Here is a 10,765-nt window from a genome sequence, read left to right as displayed (position 1 = left end):
CAATTATCCGACAGATATTTTACAGGGACACGTGATGTGTTTTGATGGAGCCTCGCAGAAACATTACATGAAATCTAGCCGTTGGTGGGTGTTGGCACAGGGCAGATATTCAGTCGGACAAGCCTTGTGCTGTTGCACAAAGTGTTGACACACTGACATTATGGCAACTGTAAACCTACCTTGAGAAACAGAAACACTGAGAGACGTGTTGCGGGGGAGACTGCTCGGGTGTAACAGACTGCGTGGCTGCCAGTTTCCCAACGCACACACTAGAGATACTAATAAACACATAGCTACATGCACATGCAGACGCTTTTACCAGAGGAGCAGTTACATGAAGGTCTTTATGCTGGCAGCATTAATCACAGTTGTGAGGCTGTTAATCATAGTTGTAATTACTGTTCTACAGCTCCAGCACACGAGAAGAGAGTCTCGGGGGGGAGAGATGTTTTATGTTTCAACCAGAACGGACAAAGACTGAAGTCTGTGTGTGTTCTTCTCGCAGCTATTTCAGCCCCACCTTTGCTGGTTCTAAGGAAGTCTTAGCCCAAAGCACCTCCATACCTGGCAGCAGTCCTGATTTTGGCGGGAGTCTTCCTGTCTTTAACCCTTACTCTTGTGTGCTCCCCGGATTCATTTCTCCCTGTTAATCTCAAATGAAATGGTTGTTTTTTTCAGTTTCTGTGTGGGATGTGTACCGTGGTAGCTGTCAACCCAACGCAGACTCAGAGGCGAGGATGCTGCGTGCAAACGACCCTGCCTGATGTGCGTCTCGCCTCATCGTTTTTCCCCGAAAATGGATGAAACAGCTGCAGAGGAGAAGAAATACACTTACAGATCACTCGACTTTGCATTATTTTATCCTTCCTCTTCTTCTTCTGAGAGATCTACCTGGCAATGATGGCTCCTCATCACACAACTGTCAAAATCCTTGAATTGGATTTGTGATGTTGACCTTTGACCTCCTTTTTGTACGTTGTTTATTTTATTGTAAACGATGAATTTAAGTAAAATTTTACTTTAACATCCTTGTATTTACTCTATATTTCTGTGCTGTAGGGTTATATGGGGGTGTTGAGGGTTGGTCATTTTTCCGATACCCCAGAAAACGTTGGCAGGTTTTTGATCCAATCCGGACAGAAAAACACACACACAGCCTCGACAACATGACGCAGGAAAAAAAATGTAAAGTTACAAAATATTTAAGAAAACATTTTATTTTACATAAACTGTACAGATGACATTTATTTGACTAAATGATTCTTAGACAGGAACTAAAAATAACTTTCTTATTAAATAGAAAACTGAAACAAAAATAGAATTAAAAGATGAAAAAAATGAAGTGTTGCTTATTGTACAAAACAGAGAATGAAAATAGAGCTAAGAAATGAAATCATATATCGTACCCTGATACAGTGGTAGGCCTATTGCAAATGATCAAAAACAGTATTGTACACAGTAACTCAATGGCCTTGCCATCTTCGTACAATAGCTAAAAATCTTGGCCTCTTTGGTTCCATTAATTAGGTAAAATACATTTGAAACAAAATTCAATTTACTTCTATAAAAATAACTTTTCAATGGCAGTTTTTTGTTTCACTAATCCCGCAACTTTTCAGTGCAAACGTCACAACAATCATTCGCTTTGGAAAGGAGGCGAAAGATTACATTTCAAGTATTGATAAAGAGTCGAGGAGTGAAGAGAGAAAGAAGGAGAGAGAGCAAAGATGGAAAGAGAATTCAGTCTAATAGAGCATGTTGAGTATGGGTATAGGTTACTATACATTGCATAGCTCATGTGGCACTTATTTAGCGATAGGACAGGACACTCAGTACCCCTTGGAAGGCATTTCTTTATACAAGTGCTATTCAGGGTGTGCATTTCAGTTTCTGCAAGTGCTGCACTGCACTGTGGCGACCCACTGGGCCAAAACTAGAGTCTCCACGTCCGCAGGCCCACTTCTACTGGACCTTAGGGGGGGGGCAGGAGGAAGCAGTTCTCTCTCTGTCGCTCCCAGTGCACAAGTGAAGTGCACTTATGAGATCAATCTTCACCTGGTTGTCATGGTAGCAGGGCCTGCAGCACTCTTAGGCAGGAAGTAGAGGTTGAGGCCCGTAGTCAACAGCGAGAATGACAACGACAGCAGCGGCAGCAGCTCTGCGGACGACTTTCTTTTGCCTTTCTGCGGAGGGTATAATCCTGCAAGGCATTAAGCGCTGCCGGTCTAATTCCACCAGAGAGGACAGTCAGACTGTGTCTGTCGGCATAGTAGGGAAGTGCTGGTGTTCTGAATTGTATAAGCTGATGAATTGTCAGTGCTTTATAAAAACAAAAGTCTGTCATGTGCTTAAAGTACTTAAGAGGGTCGGAGGAGCGGGGTCGGGAGCGTCGGGGTGAAGCCGATAATGTCATCAGCTGATCCTGTCACTTTCCTTAAGCGCTTGTTATCTTCATTCAAGAGGAGATGATGAGCCATTATTTTTTGACTAGAAATGGCAAACTAGAGCAAAGTATCATTTGGTGATAATCATTCCCTTCTCGTCCCATCGCTGTCGCCGAACGGACAAAACTCGGGCAGCAAGCATGTCACTCTGATAAATACACACACTCGCACGCACACGTGCAAACGCACGCGTGCACACATGGACACAACACTGATACTTTGCTAGATTGTACCAGTGTGCACGCTGCTCGCACATACAGTAGGTATAGATATATTGTATATGTGTACCGTACAATAACGTCCTGTTTGTACAAAAGGCCTTTCTGACTGTTCCAAGTTCAAAGGTCATGACGGGCCGGTGTGGACTCAAGCACAGCCACACTCCTCCACGATCATGTTGGGCACGTCCCTCTTTACGATGTTGTATTCATCGTCAAAGTAGAGCATGGACATAGTACTGAGCTTGGTGGGGATGCAGCAGGAGTTGACTGAGCCAGGGCTCATCCCTCTCATGCGGTACTGGTTAACTACTGCAGTGTGGAAGGACGAAGCTGAGCCCGGCACACCTGCCATGTAGGCCGGGCAGCTGCCCTCACAGTAGTTGCCGTAATAACCAGCTGGTGCAATGATCCAGTCGTTCCAGCCAATAAGGCGGAAGTCTATGTAAAACTGCTGCCGGCAGCAAAGGCCCCCGCTGGTGCCGTCACACTCCAGCCCCCGCTTGCGAATGCGATGCTTCCCGTCCACCTGCCTCGCACGCACCACCAGGAAGGGCCGGTGGGACGGATCGCCTGGGTCCACCAGCACCGGAGCCACGCCGCCTGTCTCACAGCCGTCACAGTGGACCTCCAGGTCCTGCCGCCGGCTGCCTTTCCCAAACACAGCCCGCACCGCCTCCGAGAGGGGGAACGTATGCCAGCCGCTGCGTTTCAGATCCACGCGCTTCTCCACCAGGGCCCAGCGGCCTGTCCCCCCTCCACCGCCGCCTCCCGGGCCTCCCTCTGCGCTGCTGGTAGTCCCGGCCTCCTGGTAGTGGATCTTGACAGTCACCTTTCTCCGGATGCCTTTCTCAGGGCCGGCTGGCAGCACACGGAAGTAGAGCCACAGGTTGGCCTGGGACACGTACAGGTTCTGGTTGCCCTCGTTGGAGACGAGGAAGAAGAGACCGGTCTTGGAGGACGTGTGGTCATCTGTTGGAGACAGAAAAAACAAAGACGGGGTTAATTCTCAATTTAACATTCATACATCATTAACGATTCAATGTAAATGTCAAAAAACATGGCAGGTTCTTTTAAAGGCAGCATGTGTCAAAGTGTTCTTCGTAAATCAGGAAAGAAATAAGTCAGTTCGTGTTCATGTTCAGCTGGACATAATCACAGCTTATAGCCCACATGAGCAGATGAAATTTAGGCTGCCCAGCTGTCGTGACACATCTGATGTCAGAGATCGTGCTCGCCCACCAGAAGTCCACCAAAGTTTCACACTTAGGCCGTGCGATAACCGAACCATCTCCAAGACAACTCAGCATTTGACTGCATCGGCTGTCCGACTAAGTGCACATTTTGTTTGTCAGATATATTTGTTATTTTAGGAGAACGGGCAGCAAAATGTAAATTGGTCGTTGCCTCCTTGTTGTTTTTAATGTAATTAATGAAACAGTGTCAGTCGTATCCTGGTGTGCGCTTGAATATTGATGGTTTTTTGGTCCGCCACAGCTAATGACTGTTTCCCTTCTTCACTCACATAAACACACACAACATGTGCCCACATAGAAAGCAGAAAGCCTCCCAAAAAGGCCACAGCTCTGTCTTTTAAGGGCCTTGTTTTCTCTGTTCGCCCTCAATCACTGTGTCAGGTGACCTCTGTGGCAGCTCCTGATAGGCCAGCTGTGACGAGCCAGTTCTGGGATCAGGCCCAGTTGGCCTCGGGTCCAGCTTTGTAAGCGACAGGGCCAAGAAGAGAGAGAGCGAGAGAGCGACAGGGAAGAGGAAGACCGAGCGAAGGAGGAAGGACGCAAGTGGAAAAGGTGGGAGGCTGGCGGACAACGCCAAGGCTCCCGGGGGGTTCATTGAGTTCGCTGTTAGCGCCCCCCTGAACCCCCAACCCCACCCTACCCCACCCCTTCCCCCCTCCCTCCAGTGTGAGCACCCTGAGAGTGACAGCACAAAGCCCCCTGTGAGGCACTGGGAGACAGCCGCGCTGCAGCCCCGCATTGAAACGCGTGGCTTTCCAGCAAAAAGCATGATGAGGCAAAAATAAAAGCCATTTACATGACACTGGCCACTTTCTACAGCAGCACAATGAAGAGATCCCGGGAGTCTTAAGGTGGCGATGGGCCCCCCCTAGCAGTATTTTTTTTTCTAAGACTAATGATGTCTTCCAAATTACCCCGAGGTAACTTGAAAGGTTTCTATTTCAGGAGATTTGGTACAATGTGCTCAAGCAGAGCAGCGCCTTTGAAAGCGGCTAAATTACTTTGTTTGCCGACTGATTAGTGTGTGTCAGTGTCAATAGGTGGCCACCAAAGACGGGCCCCCTCTTTAAGGCGCCTCACGCCTCTTCCTCCTGTAAAGCACAGCTTTACATTCACACAGAAACCTGTTCAGACCAGCTCTCCACTCTGTAGCATGTCAGCTGGGAGCTCAAGCACTTCACACACACACATTTGCATCCATCCATGCACACACTCACACACACCCAACCCCACGGTGAGCAATACATTAACTATCAGCCGTCTCAATAACCAAAGCCTGTGGTAACGTATCAAGTGCAGCCTGAGTACAGATTGAAATGTGTCTGAAGTGAACGATATAAAGGAATCAGCTGAACTGCTCTTGCCTGCTCTGACTGCCGTGAAGGCCCCTCAGGGCTACAAGTAACTACCCTCACCTCATTCAGCGCTCTGCGCTCTTACGTGCCTCGACAGCTCCGAGCTGAGAAAAACCGGAGGATCGCGCAGCAGCAAGCGCAGTGACAGAGCGATAGACAGTCAGGCAGTGAGCGAAGCCTGAAAATCAAACTGGTCGTGAATCAGACTGCTCAGCGGTTGTTTGTTCAGCGTGATGGATTCACATTCAGGATATCTGCGTTCTTCAGGATGGGATAAATCATGTGCAGTCCAACCTTTCTGGGCAGAGCTGCAGGACACGACTGATGCCTGAAGACAGTTCTGGCATTTTATCAACGTCTCAGTGTTGTTATTGCTGCTCAACATTTGTAGCTTCTCCTAACTTTTGATTTCATTGTCGATTATCTGCTATTATTTCTTTAATTAATCGATAAATTGTTTGGTCTATTCAATCATGAAATAGTGAAAAAATGCCAATTACAATGTCATAAGGCCAGGGGCCTTCAAATGCCTTAATTAGTGACATCACAAATAGTTTGGAAGCCGATCCTGGTCCAATATTCAGCGTGCAGAGGTGTAATGTGAAAAGGAAGACACATTTTTTTTTTTATGCATGCCTTCATACATGTGTGGAGAGGATCGCTGCAACTGAGAGGCTGGGACAGGAGAGTAAATGATTGCCTTTTTTGGTAGAAAAATGACAGGATTCATCAATTATTGATGGAATTATTTGATCGTGTTGAAAAGGACAACAAGACACAGTGCTGATATGTTGTAACAGACGTATAAAAGTATGGATAAAGTAACTCAACACCACTGAACACCAGTGCACTGAATGCAAACACAAGAGTGACTTAGGATTATGAAATGTTATAAATATGAATATAGCGCTGATCTTTGGGCACAACAACTACATTAACTCTTTATTTTTCCAGATGGAAAACCAAACTCACCTCAGGGTCACATGAGCAGCTGCTCTGGAGCTTTCAGCCACGTTGCATGATTCTCATCGGGAGACAGTCGGCTGTTGTCATTGAATTGTAGATGGATCTATTTTTTCTTGTCCACGTTTGCTTGAAAGTTTGATCTGAAAAAGCTTCAGAAAGTGGCCGAATTTGAGCATCTACAATTCTACGACAACTGGCAGACGTCCATGAGGATCAGGTGATACGGTCGACAGCTCCAGACCAGCTGCTAAACAGACCTTGAGGTGACTGTTCTGTCAAAAAATGACCTGTCAGAGTTTATTTTTGAATGATTAAATGAAACCACAACAGTTTGCCCATGCTGCTGCTGCTCGGGGACATGAAGTCCTCGCTGAGCAGGAGTCACCCTCAGCATCACCTCTGCACGACGTGTTTTTCACGCTGTACACCGGTTTGATCATGTGGCCTCTTTAGTATGTAGAGCATATACCGACATGCCACATGACTGATTTCAACTCAGGTCCTTCTGAGCAACAAATTGTTCCTTTCATCCAGTGTTAGAAACAATGTGGAGCTGGCCCCGACACGCCTCGCCCTGACCCCCTGGCTGGAAAAGTTGCGAGTGAGTATCGGCAGGCAGGACACCTGGGTGGGCTCGTGTGGATAAAGAGCTACTTCAGCATGTCCCCACCTGCGCCACCAAGTCAGGGAAGAGGCCGTGGAGGCAGGCAGGCAGCTCCAGAGCTCATTACTCAAAGCTGCTGTCGACAAGACCACACGCCGTGGAAGGACAAGGGCGCGGCGTGGAGCGTTCGCCGCTCTGACATGAGCGGAGGCGTGCGTGCGTGTATGCAGCAGCCTCAGTCTCAGCACTCCAGGAATTCCTCATAGGGAGGATGGAGACGTCGGGCTGAGTCGCTGGCCGGGGTTAAAGCTCCTGCAGCACCGGCTCTGTCGTTAAAGCTTTACTACAGAGGCATTTTTAATAATGTTGCATAAATGATTTAAAGGATCACAGAGCTATACAGAGGCAGCCAGGCCCATTGAGGACTGAAACACACACTTGTGAGTGAATGTGGAAAATGTCTGGATCAGGTCCAGGATGGCCGTGACTGACAGCTCCTCATGAAAGAGTTGTATCCTGAAGTGAACCTGCCAACCCGATCCTCTGGAGGAACCGGGCCGGAGTTAATGACCTCCCATAATGAAGTCTTAATTCCGTGTCTTGGACCACTCGCCGCGAGTTCACTGGGTCCGAACGGCTAGAGCGAGCAATCAAGAAGCGCCGATCTAAACTTCTCCGTCGACCCCTCTCTCTTTCGCCCTCCCTCCTTCCCTGCTTGTGTTCCCCGCTCCGCTCCCGTGGATACGGGACACCGAATCCCTCAGCGAGGACCCACGGGACCATGTCAGGGGAGAAGGGAGATTGGCATCGTCTCCCTCACCTGCCCGGGGCCCGCTTGGCAGACCTCTTACCTCTGCGCTACCGCAACCGGAGATAAGAAGCCGGCTCGCTGGCTGACAAGCGCACAGTTAACCCTGTGCTGAGGGGGAGGCGAGCTGACCTCACCGCTCCACACATAAACACCTATCCGCATCCATTTACTGGCTCGCTGTTGGCTAAACATATGCCAACCTCACCCCCCAACCCGCCCTGTCCTAAACTGTGACAACAACAATTCAGGCTCCCTCATGCTTGGGGGACAAGCTCCCCTGGCTTCAGAGCTTTCTGGAGACCTTGCCTCTGAGCCATGCCCCGGCTGGCAGCATCCGATCTGGGGGGCGTGAGCCAGCTGGCCAGGAGGCAGACGGGGTCTAGGGAGCAGGGACCCAAGCCAGCTCCATGGTACAATGCCACACAAAGGCTCAAAGGTGTGAGGAAGAATAGAAGTAGGAAAAAAAAAAACAGAAGTAGAAGAAGAAGAAGAAGCAAAGGAGCCCAGCGAACCTTTAGAACGACAAAAACATTCTTTACAACACTGCAATATGGGCACACACACACACACACACACACACACACAATATCACCCCCCCTCCTCTACCATCACCAACACCATACCCCTCCACCCACACTCCCCCCCCCCCACCACCCCAACACAACCCTGCACCAACTCAAATGTCTCATGCATTATTCTGATTTCTTTTGTTTTCTTTGCCCTTTTTTCTGCCTAACGTTGACATGTTGGGTTCAGCAGGAACACATAGTGCTCTTATAATAATTGCCTGGCTTTTGTTCCCTTGTCATGAGGCTGCTCAGATCATTCCCATTGGAAGGCGGGACCTCGCAGCCCCATTCAGGCTAATTGTACCGGCAGGGCCAATGGGAAAATGTGCGTGCGTGTGTGTGTGTTTGTGTGTGTGAGTGTGTGTTTAAGACGTCCTATTTTGGTGTCTTTAATTATATGTTTTATTTTCCCTTAAACTAACAGTTTGTGTCAAAGACGCCGTTCTCACCGTGCTAACTGACAATTATTGGATTCTGTCAAGCGCAGATGATTTTAAGGTGTGTGTGTGTGTGTGTGTGTGTTTGTGTGTGTTTGAGTGTGTGTGTGTGTGAGAGAGAGAGAGAGAGAGAGAGAGAGAGAGAGAGAGAGAGAGGAAAGGGTGTTCTCTTTGGACTTGTGAGAATTAGTTAGATACACATTGTTAGAGGAAGGGATAAATGGCCAATTGAGGGACTTTGTCCGTATTTAAAAGAGGGCTTTATGCATTGGAGTATTGAGTGTGAGCACAGCTTTAGTGATGAAATTGGATTCAGAGGTTCTTTTGATCCCCTAGACAACACATGAGGGTAATTTAAGGACTCTGTCTTTAGTTTCATTTCTTTTTAATTGGGCTAAAACAGGAGGATTTAACAGCAACAAACCAGCGGCTGCACACAGGAGCTGTGATGTAATAACATGAAAATGATGACTGACTTTTTTTTTTTTCTTTTTTAAAAAAAACAACAGTCTGTCTCATCTCCCCTGACGTGACCAGCTTCACAGAATGAAATTTCATCCATGAAATGAGGCTGATTTTAACTTACTAAGTCACCTGCTCCCCCTCAGGTGCCTGTTACATGAAGTCAAAAGGTGAATGGGTTCACCAAGAGGTCGATGCGTGTGATGAATTATTGATTATTACCTGATTCGGCGAAGCTGATAATCTCAGAGGTCTCCGCTTGGACCTCGTTGTTGTAGGCAGCCTGTCCGTCAAAGCTGGGGATCTCCACCCGGCCGTCCTCTCGCACTTTCCCGGCGTGCAGCCTCCTCAGCGCCGTCACCATCGCCGCCTTGGGGATGGGATGCGTGATGTTGGGTCTGTCTCTCATCTGCAGCCGGTTCAGTATGTGTCTCTTCACCGCCTCCAAGAAGTCTATGTTCACCCGCTCCGCCTGGTCCGGCGCCCTGAGGCCGCAGGACGCGCACGACTCCTGGGGCGAGCTCTGCGTGTCCGTCCCGGCCACCGAGCTGCAGCGCACGGAGAGGACGCACGCAACTAAGCAGGACAAAGCCAGACCGTATAAGCTCATTTTTTCTATCAGATTACAGTCCAAACGCTAGGGAAAGAGACGGGTGAATGTTTAAACACACACAGTGAAGTTAAAGCTAATTTTAATTTTTACAAGGATTCCGGGAGAACATCCACTTTGTGCTCCAGCAGCGAGACGCCTCAAGACATCCAGAGAAGCCAAAGAAATCTTTGTATTCCCAATCACACAAGAGGCTCTTTAACTCCAGTCATTATGCATTCAGCGTGTTATCCAGCAAAGCCCAAAATAAAAGTTCATCTCTGTGATTGCGAGGCGCACTCGGGACTTGCTGTCACACCACGCTCACTGCGGACGTGTAAAAATCTACCAAAACAAAACGCCGAGAAGTCTAAATGATAAAATAAAGAAGCCCTCCGGTGTCCAGACGCGCTCCCTCCGCTCTCTCCCATTCAAACAGCACGCACAAAAACTCCTCTCCTCCAGCTGCAGCCCCGCAGAGAATAAACAACTCTCGGCGAGTCCCGCGTCTTTTTTCTTTTTTCTTTTTTCTTTTGCGTGTATGCGCCTGGGTACCGTGTCCGGTGCGCGCGGCTGTGGATGGCCGAGCTCCGTGCGTCCTCGCAAAGATGCTGCACACTGAGACCCTGTTCCTCCTTTGCAATCACGACAACAGGGGCTCCGCACACCCAAAGTTTTTATACAGGAGTGGAAACCACGTGGGGATTTCCACCAACTGGACGCAAGATTAAGATTATTAGTCTACTACGTCTCCACAGACACACTCCTCTGATGGAACAAGATTTTATTATGGTAACACAAACACGCTGGTGGAGCAGAGGTTGCGTAATTTTTTTTTCTTTACCCAAAAAAGGCTGATAGAGTGAGACACGCTTTGATCATCAGACTTTAAGAGCTCAGGTTTAGTTTGAGTGCTGGGAGCAGTCCAGACTCTGCAGACTGGAGTCCGTCACTGATGTGAGATCACAGTTTATATATATACTGATCATAAAAAACAAACTCATATTTACATTTTAAAAAACATGATTGAGACAAATATTAAATCCTCTCAGTC

General features: G+C 48.2%; 1 protein-coding gene across 1 annotated transcript; it reads right to left on the bottom strand.

Annotated features, from left to right (window-relative positions):
- Positions 1–1,229: 1,229 nt before the first annotated feature.
- On the bottom strand, positions 1,230–10,338 carry inhbb (inhibin subunit beta B). The gene is made up of 2 exons (XM_084362149.1): positions 9,345–10,338; positions 1,230–3,634 (listed from the first exon to the last, which is right to left on the bottom strand). Exons 1-2 carry the CDS (start codon positions 9,730–9,732, stop codon positions 2,811–2,813), a joined length of 1,212 nt encoding a protein of 403 aa, XP_084218275.1. The 5' UTR covers positions 9,733–10,338; the 3' UTR covers positions 1,230–2,810.
- Positions 10,339–10,765: the final 427 nt, after the last annotated feature.

This window comes from Pagrus pagrus, assembly GCF_965226575.1.
Source record: "Pagrus pagrus genome assembly, chromosome: 9".
Taxonomy (NCBI): Eukaryota; Metazoa; Chordata; class Actinopteri; order Spariformes; family Sparidae; genus Pagrus; species Pagrus pagrus.
Note: the sequence above shows the minus strand (reverse complement) of the source record. Positions and strands in the feature narration are given on the sequence as shown.

Bases quoted from the DNA above. Each gene is read 5' to 3' on its own strand.
- inhbb (XM_084362149.1), bottom strand. From the start codon at position 9,732: ATGAGCTTATACGGTCTGGCTTTGTCCTGCTTAGTTGCGTGCGTCCTC. The intron at 3,635-9,344 runs GTAATAATCAAT...TGTCTCCAACAG, and splicing joins TATCAGCTTCGCCGAATCAG to ATGACCACACGTCCTCCAAG.